The sequence below is a fragment of the Panicum virgatum genome, chromosome 1N, assembly GCF_016808335.1.
Source record: "Panicum virgatum strain AP13 chromosome 1N, P.virgatum_v5, whole genome shotgun sequence".
Lineage (NCBI taxonomy): Eukaryota > Viridiplantae > Streptophyta > Magnoliopsida > Poales > Poaceae > Panicum > Panicum virgatum.
This window is the reverse complement of record NC_053145.1, coordinates 6,540,931-6,561,448: the sequence shown is the minus strand read 5'-3', so window position 1 is coordinate 6,561,448 and position 20,518 is coordinate 6,540,931. Positions and strand designations below refer to the sequence as shown.

General features: G+C 44.1%; 2 protein-coding genes across 2 annotated transcripts; both read left to right on the top strand.

Annotated features, from left to right (window-relative positions):
• The first annotated feature begins 6,926 nt into the window (after positions 1-6,926).
• Positions 6,927-11,864, top strand: LOC120654863 (two-component response regulator ORR24-like). Its single transcript, XM_039932546.1, has 6 exons — positions 6,927-7,445; positions 8,317-8,469; positions 9,030-9,422; positions 9,536-9,612; positions 10,047-11,123; positions 11,510-11,864. The coding sequence occupies exons 1-6, from the start codon at positions 7,292-7,294 to the stop codon at positions 11,561-11,563; spliced, it is 1,908 nt and encodes a 635-aa protein (XP_039788480.1). The 5' UTR covers positions 6,927-7,291; the 3' UTR covers positions 11,564-11,864.
• A 1,754-nt stretch (positions 11,865-13,618) lies between these two features.
• Positions 13,619-19,335, top strand: LOC120654862 (chaperone protein ClpB3, mitochondrial). The gene is made up of 10 exons (XM_039932545.1): positions 13,619-14,174; positions 14,868-15,086; positions 15,197-15,434; positions 15,628-15,823; positions 15,920-15,974; positions 16,220-16,370; positions 16,749-17,057; positions 17,144-17,409; positions 17,503-18,432; positions 18,685-19,335. The coding sequence occupies exons 1-10, from the start codon at positions 13,884-13,886 to the stop codon at positions 18,988-18,990; spliced, it is 2,961 nt and encodes a 986-aa protein (XP_039788479.1). The 5' UTR covers positions 13,619-13,883; the 3' UTR covers positions 18,991-19,335.
• The last annotated feature ends 1,183 nt before the right edge of the window (positions 19,336-20,518 follow it).

Sequence of the window (20,518 nt, the reverse complement as noted above, 5' to 3'; positions counted from 1 at the left end):
TCACAAGCATGAATATTTTTCCTCTAAAGATCTCGATCTAAGCAACCCAACAAAATTTAGTTTGCATTTTTCGCATTTTTCTATATTTTTCTACAATTTTTCAAAGTCTCCAGCTAAAAAAACAATTTAAAACCCTAAACCCTAAACCGGGCTGATAGTTGGGCAACACCTGGCAGTGGAAGGCCCAGCCCAGCCTGGCCCCCTGCTCTGCTCCGCACGCGTGTGCGCACGCCACGGCCGGCGCGCGGCCGGGCACGGCGGTGGCCGCCCGGCGGCGAGGCCTGGCCGGACCACGGCCAGGGTGGGCCGGCGGAGCTGTGGCGCGCGGCATTGGGGGCAAGGGCACGCATGGGGCGGCGCGGGACGGCGCGGCGGCGCCCATGGCGACCACGGCGGTGGCGCTGCAGCCTAGGCGGCCGCGGGGCAGGTGGCGGTGGGGCTGGGCAACGCTACGGCCAGCCTGAGCGGGCAAACCCGATGCGCGCAGCGGCATGGCGCGAGGTCGCGCGAGCGTGGCCCGCGATGGCGGCGGTGATAGGCGGGCCGGCCGGCGGCGGCATGGCCGTGTTCCGGCGGCGCCCGCAGAGGAAGAGAAGGGAGAAGGGGTCGGGAAGCACGAGGGGCGCGCGGGAAAGTTCACCGCGGGCTCGATTTGGGCTGAGGGTGGCCGGAGGTAGGAGATCGACGAGCGCGGGCGAAGCTCCGGTGAGCGGCAATGGCGGCCGGCAATGGCGAGCGCGATTCGGCCGGGTAACGGCTCAATCGAGCTCGTGGAGGGCGGGACAGGTGCGGGGCGAAGCTAGGGAGCTCGGGGCGCGAAGGATTCGAGCGGGGGCGGCGAGGGGTGGCCGGAGCAACGCCGGCGGCGGGCTCTGCTCACTCTGCTCGGCACGAGCTCGAAGAAGGAGAAGAAGGGGAGGGGAAAACAATGTTGGGCGCCGCGAGCGGATAAGGACAGTGCACGGAGGGCGAGGATCGCCGGCGCACGCGACGCGTGGAGTCGCCGGCGTCGGTCGCGGTATGGGCGTCGGCGAGCACAGCGTCGCACAGTGAAAACACAGTGAACATTTTGACCGATTTTGACCATCCCGAACTCAAAATTTCGTATAAGAATTTGAAATTTGGCCAAAATAGAAGTTGTAGAGGAAGAGAAGATCTACAACTTTTATTTTGGGCGAAAGTTGATTTGGAGCTTGAATTAGGGAGAAAAACGTGCTCAAATTCCTGCGAGGTTTAAGTAATAACAACAGTCATTAGGAAGCTAATGACATTACTTAACCATAGTTAGCGATTAAACATGTGATTAGCGCTAGGATTAACACAGGGGTGTTACAATTACCGACAAGGGGAACTTACTGATACAGCCTTTCCAAGTAATGCATCGCCCACTTGGAAAGCAATAGAGCATGGACTTGAACTGCTAAAGAAAGGCGCAATCTGGCGGGTTGCAAATGGCCAATCAATCAGGATATGAAGAGATAATTGGATTCCTAGGGAATATAGCCTGAAACCAATCACAAGAAGAAGAAGATCAAGAGTCTGATGGGTGTCAGATTTGATTTCGCCAAATAAAGAGTGGGACATTAATCTTCTTAGAGAGAATTTCTCAGCCATCGATGTTGATGAAATCCTAAAGATACAACTACCAGTTAGACCGATGGAAGATCTAATTGCCTAGAACTCGGAAAAATCAGGGATTTTTTTCAGTTAAGAGTGCTTACAAGTTGGCTTACAATTTACGATCTACGGAGCACGCAGCAACATCTAGTAATTTCAAGAAAAGGAGAATTCAATGGAGCAATATATGAAACAATGATGCTCCTCTGAAAATCAAGGTCTTTGCTTGGCGTCTTGCAAAGGAGGCTCTGCCCACAAATGTCAATAAAAAGAACATACATATGAACATGATAGATATGTGTGATATTTGTGGTGAGGAATCTGAAGATGCCTTCCATGCGGTGGTTGACTGCCAACATTCAAAGAACTTAATACAAGCAGCAAGGAAGGAGTGGTCAGTACCTGATGATGAATTGCTACATAGAAATGGGCCGGAATGGTTTCTGCAATTGCTGGACAAACTTCCAAAACAGGACAGAGGCTTTTTCATCATGCTGCTGTGGAAGAACTGGAATGACAGAAATGCCATCACCCATGGAGACCAGAGGCATTCTGTGGAGGGATCGTTGAGAGCTCTTTCTGCGTTGTGCAAAACATTATACCAAATCCGACAACCAACGCAGCCGCAACTTAAAGGTAAAAATGTTAGTCATGAATATCTTCAGAGAAGGATGGACCCAAGCAATGTAAAATCCGCGAGGGCCTAGGTTCCTCCTGAGGAAGGATGGCTCAAGGTCAATGTGGATGGCAGCTTTGTGGAGGCAACTGGAGAAGCAAGTGCAGGTGTGGTGATCAGGAATGCAGCTGGAGAAGTTCTATTGTCTGGTTGGTGACTCCTGCTTCAATGCCCTGCAGCAGAAGATGCAGAATTGATGGCATGTAAGGAAGGTCTCACTGTTGCCCACAATTGGTTTCAAGGTTCATTGTTGTTGGGAACAGACTGTAGCTCATGCATTGCAGTACTGAATGATCAAGGAATAGATCGATCCAGACTGACATCGATGGTTCAGGATTGCAAGGTGTTGATACAGAAGCTTGGTCAGGTGAGGATATCCAAGGGAACGAGAGATCAAAACAAGATTGCTCATGAACTTGCACAACATGCTAGGCGTGCCAAAAGCTCGGCCATGTTCCTTGCTAATATTCCTAGTTGTATTGAGCACTTACTGGTTGATGCTTGTAACTATGACACTTGTTAATCTATAAAGATCTCTTTCCCCTCGCAAAAAAAGAAGAAGAAGCATGTACTACAAAGACAACGCCAGTGCAACAACCACGAACTGAGGCTTTTTAACCAACAGTTACTCCTACTCGATCACATCTTTCCCCAAGACAAAAAGAAAGGTTGGAAGCTTCGTCACGAGCTAGGCGTAAATGCAAAGATGTCCACACAGGGGATAGCTGCATGCTACCTGCACTCCCTGCTGCTGCATATCAATGAAGAAGAAAGCAGCCGCTGTGCACGGATGCATAGGACCTGAAGATCAATGAAGAAGAAGAAAGATGCATGGAGAAAGAAATGCATGCAGGCCCATCAATTCCTGTGCATGCATGCAGTCGCCGGATTGGAGACCATGCCTCCTTCAATTTTCACCCTCCCGCTCCTCTCTGCCCTCCACATTAAACTCACCCGCGCATTTAACCGCAGTTAATCAAGAGCCAGGCCGAGTTAAGTTCAAAGTAGCTGCACGGCACGCTGCAACGGAGTACTGCCCTCTGTTCTGATTCTGACTCCCCCCTCGTCACCGCGCTGCGCCACCTTTACCGCACGCCGCCGTACGTGCACGAAGGGTTAAAAAAAGTGTTTACGGCGAGGTACCTGGTCGTCCATGTCGTGGTGGCAGCAAGTGGTGTGCGTGTAGTGTAACCAACCGTCGTACGTGGTGGGCGTGCGTGCGGTACGGCTGTTGCTTTGCGCCCGCCGTTGAGATTCTGATTCTTTTCTTCCTTCACGGGCGCCGGCCGCCGGAGCGTCAGCCCCAGACGGCCGGCCGGCCGGCCGGCGGGCCTCTTCTTTCACCCGTCGCGGTAAAAAATAGAAATAGAAACGAAACGTAGCATCTGCGCCCGGTGAGAAGAGCGGCTTGGAGCTTGGGCAAACCAAGGGCACGCCGGGCACTTCCTCGGGCTAGCTTGCGACCTTCGCGGTGAAAACAAGCTATAATGACTGCCATTAGAGTGGCATCCACGGCATTAGGATGGGGAGATCATGAGGCATAATTGCGATGTTACTGTCTCGACAGCCACTGATTATTAGGTTAGCGGGGTTCGTTCCAAAGTTAGCATCACCTTAATTAACCTCTCTGTCCTAAGCATTAGTGGTAATTATTTACTGGCTAGTACCTGTTCCATTCATCCTAAAATGTAAAATATTTTATTTCATTTTAAATCAAAATAACTAAGTTAGACCAAATTTGTAAAGAAGAATATTACAGTATATCATCTAACACATCAAAATAAGTAAGCTATAAAATATAATTTAATAATGAATCTAATTATCTTCGTTTGGTATTTAAAATATTATTATTTTTTATATAAATTTGATCAAATTTAAAATAGTTTAACTTAGGACAAACCACAATATCTTACATTTTATGACGGAGGGAGTACTCCGTAGCTACTACTGATCATGCAGCACATACTATAGTGAGCGGTATATGTTTAGTATGAAAAAAAATGTAACGAGATCTACTACCACGATAATTTGTACGTTTGCTCCGAGTCCGGACGGAAACACCGGCAATCTTGAGAGATTTTCTACGGGGAGGAAACATCATGATTCCTTATGAACTTTTTGCTACAAAAGAAAAACAATTGTTGGAAGAGACTGATTGCTAATTTTTCCGATGTTTATTATGTTTGTTCTAGGTTATCATAGCGGAAGATGATAACTTTTATGTTCACGATGACAGCGACGTTGCAACAGTAGGGAGTTGAAGGGAGTCCATGCAAATGCCCATCATCGATCATTCCATTTTCTTGGAGACCGCCGAAATCTTTCTCATCACCCTACTCATGTTGATGCTGCGAGCAGAGGGCACAGTGGAAGAGACTTTCACGCCACTTGCAGCAGCAACACATGAGAGGGACCCCCAATATAATGCATGCAACCATGGATCTCAACTACTGCCCATGAGTGCTTTGCAAAAGATGAGGACAAATATATGGGCTATTAGATGTGACATTGGGCTACACTTAGTGGTAGATCACCTGCACATAGCCATAGGTTGGACTGCTGGTTTGTGGTTTGGTCTCTGATGATTCAGCAAGAGGCTGCCCGGGCAGATCAAGATGTGGTCCATAGCATGTGAAGCAGCTGGGGGCAAGGAACACAAGACACAAAAGATCAGGAATCGAGTGTGTGTGGGTGTTGTGGGGAGCTGTCTAACAATTGGCACTTTGTGTGCCACACTAGCTAGCCAGCGAGCCTTTGAGGCTTTTTCTGTTGGCATGCATGTAAGGCTGGATATGTTCGGTTAGTGGGGTTCCTTAAAATATACCTTGGAGCATCACAATATAGCATAGGCCACTCCAGGCAAACTAAATGTGCACCCTAATTTTGCTTGTCTGAAACAGCATATGAAATAGTCATCACAACTAGCCTTTTTTCAGTAACTGGTACCATGAAAAATCTGAATATTAATTAACTTTTTTTATTAATTGGTACTAGAGACCATCAGAAAATTCAACCACACTGCCACCAGGCGAATCCTAAGATACTACTCTTTTCCGTAGAATTATATGGCCTAAGAGTTCACTCTCTGCTAGCAAAATATAGGTGTTTTTTTCTTCTTCCTAGCTACCAACTTGTTAGGCCATTTGAATCTCCATAACTTTGTGACCCGGCTAGCTCATTGCCTTGACAACTTGACATTGACACCCGTATCTTATACCATTACAAGCTACTTAATTTTAACTTTACTACAAAATTAATGAAAAATTGCTGCCATTTGTGTCCACGAGATTCCGATCCGTGATGGCCATGCAAGTTGACGTGCAGATACCTCATCAGAATATTGCCTTGCCAGGGAATTACTTAATAAAAAAATGGCGGGAAAAGAATATTATCACAAGTACAAGCACAGGGTGTGTGAGCCAATAATGTACTGGGTACCTGACGCACTTGGGGCAGTATAATACACACACGGCTTAAGGTCTCAAGGACAGATTCGTATATTTAAACCATCAGCCATTTCATGAGCACATTTTATTAAGCGTTTTGGATGGCAGATTAGCAAATAAAGCACGTAGTGCGATAGAATATGCTGCTAAGTTTTGGAAAAAAATAAAGAAAAATAAAAAGGGGAATGCATTATTGTGCCTTGATTTGGAGAATTGTACAGAGTGGAAATAAATAATTATGGAATGTCTAGAAAAAAAAAGATTTCTTGATGGCAACAGCAAAGGTGCTTTCCTTCCGTGTAGAAAGATTTAAACTAAACATCTGGATTGCTTTCCTATCTCTGCGTGTGTGTATGTGTATGTGTATGCGAGAGTAGTCTACTACTTATAGATCTGTGATCCGGTTGAAGTGGAAGCCGGCTAATCCCAGAGATGACGCCGACCTGTCGTGCATCACTAATCAATCTTATCGCGAGCATTGTTTAATCCAGCCCATAAGCCAGCGAGCCTGAGCCACGTCAGCATCAACAATAGGCGGAAAAAAAGAAAGAAACACTTGATTGTCTGGGTAGATCCAAAACTAGAGCCACTTTTGTCGCCGCTACCGTCCAAAAAAAAACACTTGAGAAATCAGGGAGTTTTTACGGCGTAATTCTTTTCTCTCGCCCACACGAAAATGTGCAACACACATCCACAACAACTCAGGTGCACATTACACTTTTTTTTTGGAACACACATCATCTATGAGGAAATTGGAACATACAAATATATATATCTACAAGGACTAAATTAAAAAGCACAGAAAAAATATCATTTTTTTCTTTGCGAGGAGGAGAAATATCTGCCCTAAAAAAAGAAATATCTCAACTTCTAAGGTGAACCTAAATCGAAACACAATGAAATAACTTTTTTAAAATATGCAAAAAGGTATTAGCTTCGCCATTTGGGGATCAGTATCAGAGTTATGGATTAATTTCCATGACAGGAATACGTCGCACGTTGTCCACAAATGCGAAATGGGAAAACCCAAAAGGCGACTCCGAACGGACCCAAAAGAGACGGTGGCGCGTACACACGCGGAATACACCCACACGGCAACGAAACAAGAAAACCCAACCCCAACCCGGGCTGGATGGATGGATGGAATGGATAGCATATAAAGGCCTGGATAAATGGCAGGAAATTTGGAAGCGTAAAAGGAAACGAAAGGGGGCCGAAAAAAAGGTTACCATCTTTGCACTGCATGAGCAGCAGCAGCAGCTCCAATCCATTCACCACCACCACCCTCCTCTCTCTCCTCTCCCCTCTTATTATTGAGTTCTTCAGCTCACCCTTCTCTCTCCTCTCTCTCTCTGCTCTCGTGGTGCTGCTCTCCCCTGCTTTGACCTTGCTGTGGCTTCATCCGCCTTTCCCCGCCGTTTCTTGGATTTCTAGGATCCAAGAAAGAAACTCCCTTGCACACACACAAGGAGTTCGGCGATCCGGGCGCCCGGGCTTGGGTTTCTTGATCCCTCGCGGTGCTGTCGGATTCGCGTAGCCGGGGGCGGGGGAGATGACCGTGGAGGAGGTGAAGCTGCAGGCGAAGGCCAGCGGCGGGCATGGGGCCAAGGACCAGTTCCCTGTCGGCATGCGCGTGCTCGCCGTCGACGACGACCCCACCTGCCTCAAGGTCCTCGAGAACCTCCTGCTTCGCTGCCAGTACCATGGTATGCCATACTCCTGTCTCCTCTTGCTCCTCTATTTCTCTCTTTTCCCTGTATGTTTGGATTCCTACTCCTCTGATCGGATCGTTCCTTCAGTGCCGTTTTTGTTTTCTTTACGATTTGGCTCTTTGCCTGATTTGGTTTTCGTTGTTCGCGTAGCAAGGAGGTTATTACTCCCTCCTTCCCCTTTATAAGGCATGGTGGAACATGACACGATCTTCTAAACAACACTTTGATTATTTATTTATCATATATTATATTACTTTTGATTATAAACTTATAATCATTGTAAAATATATTTGATTATGAATCCAATCATATGAAATTTGCATTATAAAAATAAAAATTTAATAGTCAAATTATTGGTCAAAGATGACAAGGTTTGAATCTTGATATACGTGTATGCCTTATAAACAGGGAAGGAGGGAGTACAAAGATATCTGGGGTCCTGGTTTTGCATTCACATAAATAGCAATCCTTACTTTATGCCCCGCCTTTTGCCCTATTGGTTTCGCGGTGAAATATTTTTGTTATGTAAATTTTTTCTTGGAAAAAAAGAGATTTTTCCTACTCTAGAAAAGATTGAATTTTATCCACAGCTTGATTTGGAATAATCTTCTCGCCATAAGGTCTGTCGATTGGACCTCCAGCCGTGTAATTTCTGTAGGTCTCTAATCTTGTGTTCTGCAGGTTTTTGCCTGTCTATTTCCGTTTAATTTTCCATGGTTGGATTTTCTTCAGTGGAATGTTCTTCTGCTCTCTTTTTCCGTGCGCGAATGATTCCTTCGAAGATTTCACTCGCATGCGAAATGTGTTCTTCCTTTGACTTGTGTACGCTGAACTTGTCTGATTTGATGTGCTTGTGATGTCGCAGTGACAACAACTGGGCAGGCAGCCACTGCCCTGAAGCTGTTGAGGGAGAAGAAGGACCAGTTTGACCTTGTGATCAGTGATGTCCACATGCCGGACATGGATGGTTTCAAGCTCCTCGAGCTTGTGGGCCTCGAGATGGACCTCCCAGTCATTAGTAAGTCTTGTTTCCCCACTTGTCTTCGTGTCATTATTGCAGCCAATGATCTGAAAAATGGCACTGCTCGAAAATCATTGAAGAATGAATAGATCCTGTACAGTATCCGGCTAGTTTGGTTTAACTCTCTTCGACTGCTGAACTGTGGAATTTAGGAAACAAAGCCCATTGTATTGAATTTCAGAAATTCATCGTCATCGTCTTGGGCATGGCTGAATTTATTTAGAGATTCATTAATTTAGGAAAAATGATGGACCTCATGAAAACTTGTATAGCCACCATGTGACCACTAAAAAAGAGTTAGAAAGGACAGAAGTCTGCAATTGTAATGAACGCCAATTAGTTTCCTGCAGGAAATTCAATTATTTCCGCAGGTTCAACGTACAATGTATGCATTTCTCTTTGATTACCTGAACGTCAATTATTTCCTCAGGTTCAACGTACAATAAACATTGTGTATGCATTTCTCATTGATTACCTGGCCACAGACCCATGGTGTGAATTTCAATACATTTATAAAAATGTCTAAGTTCTGAAACTGACCATGTATGATCATGCAGTGTTGTCTGCAAATGGGGAGACACAAACAGTCATGAAGGGTATCACCCATGGAGCATGTGACTACCTGCTGAAGCCAGTGCGTATTGAGCAGTTGCGGACGATATGGCAGCATGTGGTTAGGAGGAAGAGTTCTGATGCCAAGATTCATGGTAATGATAATGATGATTCTGGTAAAAAGTTGCAGTTGGCTAGTGGTGAAGGTGACAATGGCGGTGTTAATCGCAACAAGAGAACTTCACGCAAGGGTAGGGATGATAATGGAGATGAAGGTGATGATTCTGATGATAGTAACGAGAATGGAGACTCATCGACCCAGAAGAAGCCAAGGGTTGTGTGGTCTGTTGAATTGCACCGAAAGTTTGTGGCTGCTGTCAACCAGCTTGGCATTGACAGTAAGCACTCTTGTTTCATATCTTAGTTATCAGAATGTTCACTAATTATTTTTCCCAGATTAATTCTATTATTCTCGAATCATAATAGAATGTACTTGTGTTTATAACTGCAGAGGCTGTTCCAAAGAAAATATTGGATCTCATGAATGTTGAGAACATCACAAGGGAGAATGTTGCGAGTCACTTGCAGGTTTAATTTCTGTCCTTATGTTTCACCTAGCATTTAGATTTCTTTGATAATGTGTCTGCAAATGTTATGTGATATTTTTGGAGCAAATTTTTGTACATTATGATTATTCAGCTATAAGCTCGAAAACTATAGCTTGAAAGAGGATTTGTTTGCAATTTTGCAAATATAGTTCATAGCTCATATGAACTATATTTTCTTGATTTTTATTTTCCGCCTTACCTACAAATGTTCAAACATAATACCTTATCTTCACATGCTCATTATGCTTCAGAAGAAACAAAAAAGTGACATCTGCTAGCATATTTGTTAAGTTATATAGTTCATGTCCTTGTAAAGACCACAAATTTCTTTACTTTCTTCAGCATCTTAATTTTTTTCCTCTTGCAATTAGAAGCACATTTAATAAATCCTTCCTGTTGTTTTTGTTATTTCAGAAGTACCGGCTGTATCTGAAAAGACTGAGTGCTGATGCAAGCAGGCAGGCTAACTTAACTGCTGCATTTGGAGGAAGGAACCCTGCTTATGTTAACATGGGACTAGAAGCCTTCAGGCAGTACAATGCATATGGGAGATATCGGCCAGTTCCAACCCCTAACCATTCACAGTCCAACAACCTTCTTGCAAGGATGAACTCTCCTGCATTTGGAATGCATGGTTTGCTGCCTCCGCAGCCAGTTCAGATCGGACACACCCAGAATAATCTGAGCACTTCCTTGGGCAATGTCGGTGGGATGAACAATGGTAACCTGATCAGGGGTGCTCATATGCCACTGCAGGATAGTAGCAAATGCTTTCCTACTGGTCCTTCTGGCAACTCTTTTGCAAACATATCAAATGGCACAACATTGGTTCCAACAAATAACTTGCCATTACATTCTCTTGAGCCAAGCAACCAGCAACACCTTGGTCGGATGCACTCTTCTTCTGCCGACCCGTTTAACTCATTTGTTGGTGAGTCACCCCAGTTTCCAGATCTTGGAAGATGCAACACCACCTGGCCAACAGCAGTTTCATCATCGAACGTTCATGAACTTGGTCAGAAGGACAGCATGTCCCAACCAAACCTGCGTGTGAATGGACCCAAGCTTGAGCCTCTCTCAAGCTTTACAGAAGCATCCAGTCAGATTCCCTTGCTTGGAAATGAAATGCAGGGCCAAGTAGCATCACTAGCAAGCACCGGTCTTTCAATGCCCTTCAATCAGGAAGCAGTGCCATTCGCATACGGAAGCAGCGCCAACTCAAGAGAGATGCTGAATAACAACCTTGCACTTAGTAATTCAGGCATCAACTCTTCATTGCCGAACCTTCGCATAGACAATTCTGTTGTTCCGAGGCAGACACTGGATGGTGGTAATTCAGGCGGTGGTGTTCCTCCTCTCCAAGATGGCAGGATGGATCAGCAGGCTGTTAGTAGTCAGCTAAACTATAGCAGTGATCTCATGGGGACAAGTAGGCTGCAGAGGGGACTCAGTGGTGGTCTGGATGACATTGTTGTAGACATGTTTAGGCCGGTATGATCCTAAATCTTCTTTGACATATGATATGCCTACCAGATATTAACAGTCGTTTTGTGGAGACTGGAGAATGCCTATAACAGCAGTAGAAGGACAAATATTGATAATTCAGTTTCGGATGAATCCTAGTATAAATGAAATAGACTAGGCCTCTTTATGTACATGAACCAGTCACACGTTTTCACTTAAACAGAATCTTGTTTCTACTAGCATCTTTAGGTACATACCAGTCATTAACTGTCAGGATGACTGCTCTGAATATTTTTACATGTAGCTACTCTTCCATGATTTGGTTGTCTAACCTTTTTGTACACTTTTGACGTTAACTTCAATATAATACTAAAAAGGTTTTGTTTCTAACCATGTCAAATTTCTGAATGCAGGACCGTGCAGACGACGGTGTCCCCTTCATCGACGGGGACTGGGAGCTGGTCTAGCAGGTTTCAGCTCCCTACATCAAGCCTTGGTGTGAGATTTTCCGCATTTGTGGGTGTCGGCGGTTGATTGGTCCATGCCAATTGCCTGCTCAAAGTTGTTTATAGTAGCAAGTTTGCATCACAAATGCCTTTTTTTTTTTGCTTTTGGCTTTTCAGTCTAGCGGTCAGGTTCCAGTGTTACGCCTGAGCATCGACTATGTGGTATTTGCTACCTTAACTCGTTGGCTATGTTTAAGTCAGGTATAACTGTGGTTATCGTGATATATAGCATGGTTATGAGCGAAGGAATCCCTTCTTGTCTCCTCCTGGAGTTGTCTTTGCTGTTCCCCTTTCTTGATTCTATTGCCAATAGCGTTCAAAAAATTCAGAAAAATCCCAGCACACTGAATTTCCCATGGTGTTGTAGAGTATCTCTGTCGTTTGAAAAACTTGGAAAATGATCGTCTTGGTCATTTGCACGATCGCTCGGTACCCTGGACGACAGGACGAGAGATCTGCATCTTAGAAGGGGAAGATGCCTTGAGTTTGGCCCCGTTTGGTTTCCTAGAATTCTAGAAAATCAACACTTTGATCGCTAATTACGGTGTCAAACTAAGTCAGTTTACAAACCCAACTTTAGAACTCCTGTGTTAAGAACCCTAAAGAATCTAACGAGACATTTGACTGTGTAATTAAAGAATGGTTACTGTAGCATCACTGTAGCCAATCGTTGATTAATTACTGTCATTAGATTCGCCGCGAAAATTTACACCCATTCTTGAAGAGATTTTGCAAATAGATTTTATTTAGTACTCCATGCATACAAAATTCTTTTCTCGGGAGACGAGTAGAATGTAACCAAACAAAGGCCTTCGTTTCTGAAGGTATCCAACATGGCAACACACAGTAATGAAGGCTCTGAATTACAGGTGAGATCCTGCTCAAACGTCTGATTGCTGTGCTGGATAGAACGAAGACAGATGACCTGAATTTGTTTGGCAAAACAGTCATGCAAGCTCTGAATTTACACGTGCAAAAAAAGAATCCCGTTCCCAAATTCTGAACTAGTCACTGAATTGTACAATCCCGAGTTCCTGCTGCATATCGACTCTGTTCGGCTGGCTGTGGCTGGTGGCTAGTGCTGATTTGTTGTTAAAAAAATACTACTAGTTGGTGTTGATTTGGTGTGAAAGAAAAACAGTACAAACAAAACACTCGCAGGAAACGCCGTTATCCATTCCCTCGCCGACGAGTGGGACCGCGGAGTTCGATGAAGAGTAAAATACAGCAGCGGTCCCTATGGGGTGTGTCATCTAGGTCCTTAAACTCCTAAAATGCATTTTTAAATTCCCGAACTTGTTTCAAGGTGTTACATAGGTCCGTAATCTCTGAAAATGCAGTTTTAGGTCCATAAACTTGTCATAGGGTGACATGCTGGTCCCTAAACTCTCAAGATGCTATTTTCAATTTAATATAACTATTTTTTGCTACTTTAAGTTAATTAAAAATTCTTTTGCTACTTTAAATTTAATAAAAATTGTTATTCTGATTTTTATTGAGAATGAGAACAAATTATCTTAATAAATTTATACAAAGCGCATGCAAAATATAAATAGTTAGTAGGAAATATTAAGAATTACTATTGATATCTCCATGTTAAACGAGAAAACTATAATATCCACCATTGATATTAAGATTAATCCATAATTTATGATTAATAAGTAGCTAGTTTAGAATTAAAATGGTCTTACTGGTAAGATTTCTAAATGAATCAACTGAAAAAATAGTTTAATAAACAATCCATTTTAAATACAATTAATCAATGGCAATTTTCAGGGATACGAAAATTTACCTTGAGAGTTTAGGGACTGAAATGACACATTAAGACAAGTTTGGGGACCCGAAGATATATTTTGAGAATTTTGGGACCCGAATGATATATCCAGATAAATTTAGGGATAAAAATATATTTTGAGAGTTTAAGAATATAGATGAAGTTTGAGGACCGCTCATGTATTTACTGTTTGATAAACCTATCAGACGGGACGGTTACTGCGCGCCGAGGTCGACGAGCACCGCTCCACCCCAGCGGAAGCATCTCCAACCTTCGATTCGGTTCGCCTCCGGTGCCGGCGCTTCTTTCTTCTTGTCCTCCTTTCCCCTTCTCCAAGGTCCAAGCATCGCCACTCCTCTCCACTCTCCCCTTCCCATCCACCACCCTCCGCCGCCACAAATAACCGAACGGGCAACCACGCGGCGTCACCACCTGGCTACCAGTCCACTGCCTGCCGCCGCCGTAGCAGCTAAGCGCTAAACCCCAACCCCAACCCCTTCCCCCGCGATGGCGCGCTCCGCCGCGTCCAGGCTCGTGCGCGCCGCCCGCGCGGCCGCGGCGGCCACCGCCCGCCGCCAGGGCCCCGGCGCTGGCCGCGAGGTCCTCCCGCGGGCCCTCGCTCCGCTCGCGGGTGATGCCTCCGCCTCGGCCGCCCCCGCCACAAGGAGGCCGGCGTGGTTCCCTGCGCCTCTGGGGCGGTTTCCCGTCGGGGCCGGGCTCACGGTGCCGCCGCGCCGGCTGTTCCACTCCACGGCGCCCGCTCAGTACAGCGCCGCCGGCACCTCGTCCTCGTCTCAGGTTGGTGCGCCCTGTACCCTCTGCCACTTAAGTGTCTTCTGTTGCTTCGCGCCGATTGGGCTGCTGGCTGTGGCGGTTCGATTTCGGTCAGTGCTGTAGATGCGTGGTTCCTGGCTAATCAAGCTGTTGGGTCATGAAGCTTCCGCTGTCTGTGTGCACTTCCGCTACAAATTCGTGACACTTGTGATGTGATCATGTGATGATGATTTTGCGTGATATGCCATACGATCATGTAGTGTTGGTAACTGATTTAGTCAATCTATAGGTGAAGGAGTTCCATTCTCTGATCGTCAACAGTATGGAATGTTGAATGACAATTGTGTTGACAGTCGAACGATAGGTTTGAGAACATTTGCACAATCCATCCAAACTTCAAAAATTGCAGTGGCATGATGATTTTAGGCGTTTGCTTGTATTGATCTCGTGTGATCTATCGGTATCCTGCACTGTTGATTGCATTATCTTGTGTTTATTACTTAAATGAGGCACCATTCTCAACCTTGCTTTGAAAGCGAAAAGAATGCAATCATCTAGCTCTTTGGTTGGCTTACAGAATCTGTATATGTGCTAGCAACTATCAATTGTTGGCTCGCACATGTTGGCAGGTCCTGATGAATGTGGATATCTACGATTTTCTTACAACTGTTTACTTGAGTTATAATCTTTTTTCCTTAACTTTCTTTGATCAAACAGATAACACCAGGAGAATTCACTGAAATGGCTTGGGAGGGCATTGTTGGTGCAGTTGATGCAGCAAGATTATCAAAGCAGCAGATAGTGGAGTCGGAGCACCTGATGAAAGCTCTTCTGGAGCAAAAGGATGGATTGGCACGCAGGATATTTTCAAAAGCTGGAATAGACAACACATCAGTTCTACAAGCTACTGATGACTTCATATCTAGACAGCCAAAGGTATTGTATTAGCAGTGGCCCTTAGTAATTTTGTAAATTAAACTAACTGAACTAATTCTGTTTATTAATGTGGTAAACTTTTATTAACATTATGGGTCTTGCATTGGTAGGTTGTCGGTGATACGTCTGGGCCAATTATAGGGTCAAGTTTTGTTTCAATATTGGATAGCGCAAAGAAGCATAAAAAAGAATATGGTGATGAGTTTGTGTCAGTTGAGCACATCCTGCAAGCATTCACTTCAGATAAAAGGTTTGGGCAGCAGCTGTTTAAAGATCTGAAAATTGCGGAGAATGATCTTAAAGAAGCTATTTCAGCAGTACGTGGAAGCCAGCGAGTCACAGATCAGAGTACGTTTTGTGCAATGTTCTTTTCTTTTTACTGCTAATTTGTCTTTGCTGTTTTCTTTTGCCATAGAATTCTTGTGTTTTCAGTCTTTGTTCATAATTTCCTGTATTGTTCACGAAATTTAGTTGATCCTGATTAGTATACAACAATACAATAACCAGGCTTTATGTGCCTATGATTATTTTTCTGTACCAGATCCGGAAGGAAAGTACCAGGCCCTAGAGAAGTATGGTATTGACTTGACAGAATCAGCTCGGCGTGGGAAACTTGATCCTGTTATAGGCCGTGATGATGAAGTGCGCAGATGCATTCAGATTTTATGCAGGAGAACTAAAAACAATCCTGTAATTATTGGCGAGCCAGGAGTTGGCAAAACTGCTATTGCGGAAGGGTGATAACTTGTTCATTTATTATTTGTAGATTTTTAATAGTATCCCTACAATTGCTTCTCTGAACATGCAACTCAATTATCTTGCTCTCATTTCAGATTGGCTCAGCGTATTGTGCGGGGAGATGTTCCTGAACCTTTGATGAATCGAAGGGTACTGAACTGTTTCTGTTCATCTAGTTGATTGAATTTCACAGAATATATATGCTAGTTCTTAATTCTTTAACTGAATTTCTGACTCACTGTTAATTTTTGCATGAGTTAAATATAAATTTTCTTTGTACCTTAGAGTGGTTTTAAATACAAAATAATGCAATATGCAGAATTAGCAATCAGTGTATTAATCTCAATAATGTGATAGACTGGTCATTCTGATGCTGAATACACTTCGGATTCCAGCTTATTTCATTGGATATGGGAGCACTTCTTGCTGGGGCTAAATTCCGTGGTGATTTTGAGGAGAGATTAAAGGCTGTTCTAAAGGAGGTCACTGCTTCTAATGGGCAAATCATCTTGTTTATTGATGAGATCCATACAGTAGTTGGTGCAGGTCTGTACCTATAACTTTGGCCTGCATTTTGGCCATTTGCAAAATTTTCAATTCCTACACAAGTCCTGAAGATATAAGGAGTTTAGAAGAATGCATTTGGCTATTCACATGTTTCTAAAGCTAACCCCTAAACAATGTTTATGCTAACAAGCAAACATCTATACACTTGGAAATATTAGACGAAGCTCTATGTAGGTAGTTAGATAGATCTGCGTCAGTGCATAGTAGTTTTCATTTTTATTTGGTTTGTCCTGGCTTCGTGCTGCCAAAGCTGTTGCCTTCTTTTATTAAATTGATGCTTATAGCATAATCAGGAGTGCTAGTGCTTGCGTCAGACCTTATGATTATCATCATGCTTATGATTTATTCTCTTAACAGGAGCCACTGGTGGAGCGATGGATGCTGGTAACCTGTTGAAGCCAATGCTAGGCCGTGGAGAACTGCGCTGCATCGGAGCAACAACATTGGATGAGTACAGGAAGTACATTGAGAAGGATGCTGCTCTCGAGCGTAGGTTCCAGCAGGTTTATTGTGGTGAGCCAGCAGTTGAGGATACCATTTCCATACTGCGTGGCTTGCGAGAGAGATATGAACTGCATCATGGTGTTAAAATATCAGATGGAGCTCTTGTTGCTGCAGCAGTTTTATCAGATCGTTACATCACTGGACGTTTTTTGCCAGACAAAGGTACTGTGTATGCAATAATGTGGACACGTATAGCTAATAGTGATTTGATTTATTCATTATCTAATGGTCTTTGTTTTTGCTTGCAGCCATTGATCTGGTTGACGAAGCAGCTGCTAAGCTCAAAATGGAGATAACATCTAAACCTATTGAATTGGATGAGGTAGACAGAGAAATCATCAGGCTTGAAATGGAGAAGCTCTCATTGAAGAATGACACGGATAAAGCGTCCAAAGAACGACTGAGCAAGCTTGAAGCTGAACTAGAAGCTCTCAAGCAGAAGCAGAAAAACCTTTCGGAGCATTGGGAATACGAGAAGTCCTTGATGACTCGTATAAGATCAATTAAGGAAGAGGTAGGTGCATGCTTTACTCTTCTGTGTATCTTCTGCCACATTTATTTCCATGGTGTTATATGGGCTCTAATTCTTGTCTTTATCTTGGGTTAGACTGACAGAGTGAACCTGGAGATTGAAGCTGCTGAGAGAGAATATGATTTGAATCGTGCTGCTGAACTCAAGTATGGAACACTTCTGTCACTGCAGAAACAATTGGAAGAGGCTGAGAATAAACTTGTTGAATTCCAGCAATCAGGGAAGTCAATGCTTCGAGAAGAGGTGACTGATGTTGACATTGCCGAGATTGTTAGCAAATGGACTGGCATTCCAGTGTCGAACCTTCAGCAGTCTGAAAGAGAAAAGTTACTGCTGCTGGAAGACGTGCTTCACAAGAGGGTTATTGGCCAAGATATTGCAGTCAAGTCAGTGGCTAATGCCATCCGTCGTTCTAGAGCAGGCCTATCAGACCCTAACCGGCCGATAGCAAGCTTTATGTTTATGGGACCTACAGGTGTAGGAAAGACTGAGCTGGGTAAGACACTGGCTGAATTCCTCTTCAACACTGAGAATGCCCTAATCAGGATTGATATGAGCGAGTACATGGAAAAGCATGCTGTCTCCCGTTTGGTCGGGGCTCCACCTGGATATGTCGGTTATGAGGAAGGGGGGCAATTGACTGAATCTGTTCGCCGCCGGCCTTACTCTGTTGTTCTCTTCGACGAAATTGAGAAAGCGCACCAGGATGTCTTCAACATCTTGTTGCAGCTTTTGGACGATGGAAGAATAACGGATTCACAGGGAAGGACTGTCAGCTTCACAAACTGTGTCATCATCATGACCTCAAACATTGGGTCACCATTGATCCTGGACACGCTTAGAAACACCACAGACAGCAAGGAGGTTGTGTATGAGATAATGAAGAAGCAGGTGATCGAGATGGCCCGGCAAACATTCAGACCAGAATTCTTGAACAGGATAGATGAGTACATTGTGTTCCAACCACTAGACACAAGTGAGATCAACCGCATTGTGGAGATCCAGGTATATATTTAATAATTCTTTTAGTTGCATGACTGATAGATATATTTGAACCATAGTATCAACAGCCTGTTCGGCTGGCGGGTTTCCACTTTCCAGCGCTGGCTGGTGACCGTTGCGGCTGGGGCAGCATAATCACTGTAGCTATAGTACAAAACAGCCACCCAGCCGAACAGGGCATTAAGTAATTTCTCCATAGCTGTACACAGCTTGTCGTGTCTTCTCCCTAATTTGAAATTATTTCCTCGCCTGCAGCTGAACCGGGTCAAGAGCCGGCTGAAACAACAGAAGATCCATCTTCAATATACACCAGAGGCCGTGGAGCTTCTGGGGTCTCTTGGCTTTGACCCGAACTACGGTGCAAGGCCTGTCAAGAGAGTGATTCAGCAGATGGTGGAGAACGAGATTGCCCTTGGTGTTCTGAAGGGCGATTTCAAGGAAGACGACACTGTCCTCGTGGATGTGAGTTCTGCAGCAATCGCAAAAGGCCTTGCTCCAAAGAAGAAACTGGTCTTGCAGAGGGTAGAAAACAGAAACGAAGAGTTAGTTGCCAATGACTAGGAAATAGGAATAGAATATCTGGGGTTTCACCTTTTATCGAGTGTGTTTCAGTGAGAGGATAAGCAGCTGTTAGCTCTGCATTTTCGTGTCTAAAGAAAGCTAAGCTTGGCCTTTTAGGTTCTTGTGGAGTCGTATCCGGTATCAGAACACAAGAACGTTCAAATATCTGTGAATATTATCTCGAGAGTTTCATCTGAAGAGATGTGTGAGTATCTGTTTTTTTAGTAAACTGTGATCAGATGATTTGTCTTTCTTCTAGTCCATCTTAGGCCAATCTCAGTGGGAGTGTTATAGAAGTGTCATGGATATTAAATTTGCTAACATGTACTAATAGTATGAGGAGGAGAGAGGAGTGTCATGAAATGTGAAAGGAGTGTCATGGCATCACCATCACCATGACACTCCACTGGTACAGTTCTTAAGTTCCCAATCTTTGTAACTATGTCGACGACACTCCTACTGAGACTGGTCTTATGCTCTATCATTCTCTTAATAAATAATTAGACTCTTCATGCCCTATCATCCCCTCGCTAAACAGTTAAGAGACTACTTTTGGAGCTTTCACATTCACTCTCACATGACGGTTAAGAACGCTAATCTGTATCATCGGAAAAAAAAAGAACGTCGTGGAGCTTCTGGGGTCCTAACTAACTACGGCGCAAGGCCTGTCAAGGGAGTGATTCAGCAGATGGTGGAGAACGAGACTGTTGTTGGTGTCCTGAAGGGCAGTTTCGAGGAAGGCACCATCCTTGTGGACACGAGTTCTGCACCCAACGCAAAAAAGGCTATGCTCCACAAAAGGAACTGGTCACGCGGAGGATATGTAGGAATTGGTGCCATTGAGATTGTTCCGGTGAGAAGATATTCAGTTTTGGTAGCTCTGCATTTTCCCGCCTTAGCCTGGGTGCTGTGAATATAATCCTTATGAAAAGTTGTGTGAACATCGATCAGTTTTGACAGCTTGTACCGTTCGTCTTTTCCATCTTATGACTTGTCTGTTTTAAGTTTCAACTAGTGCCACGCGTTGGATAATTACTAGTACAAGTATTGTAGTCGGATTTGCATTGTTGCTCAACATACCAACCTGAGGTATATATCCTAAGACCCTGTTTGGAGGAGCTCAAGTTGAGTGCTAAATTTTAGCACATATTAGCACTCGTATATATGCTAAAGTTTGAGTCTTGGCTAAAGTTTAGCCCACTCCATTAGCATTTCAATTTAGATAAGCTAGTCCCAAAATAGGTGCACTTCCACCCATTAACACTTGGATCGGGGCCTAAATATATGATGGTCAAAACCATGTAGTATTACATATGTGAACTCAACAATATGATGACATCCAAAGAAAAAAAAAAGAACAAGCACCTATTTTGCATTGGATAAGATGTCTAAGCCGTTGGAAGCAAGAATATGGCAAGTATCATATGCCCTCAACATATAGGCCGATGGGCCCTCAAGTACAAGATACAAAGAAGAGGAACACATATCTTGCTGTAGATTACGAAGCCTAGAATGATCATAATCGGTT

Excerpts from the sequence above, each read along its gene's own strand:
- LOC120654862 (XM_039932545.1), top strand. The coding sequence starts at position 13,884 with ATGGCGCGCTCCGCCGCGTCCAGGCTCGTGCGCGCCGCCCGCGCGGCC. Across the intron at positions 14,175-14,867 it reads GCACCTCGTCCTCGTCTCAG|ATAACACCAGGAGAATTCAC; the intron begins GTTGGTGCGCCC and ends TTGATCAAACAG. Across the intron at positions 16,371-16,748 it reads CCATACAGTAGTTGGTGCAG|GAGCCACTGGTGGAGCGATG; the intron begins GTCTGTACCTAT and ends TTCTCTTAACAG.
- LOC120654863 (XM_039932546.1), top strand. The coding sequence starts at position 7,292 with ATGACCGTGGAGGAGGTGAAGCTGCAGGCGAAGGCCAGCGGCGGGCAT. Across the intron at positions 9,423-9,535 it reads CAACCAGCTTGGCATTGACA|AGGCTGTTCCAAAGAAAATA; the intron begins GTAAGCACTCTT and ends TTATAACTGCAG. Across the intron at positions 9,613-10,046 it reads ATGTTGCGAGTCACTTGCAG|AAGTACCGGCTGTATCTGAA; the intron begins GTTTAATTTCTG and ends TTGTTATTTCAG.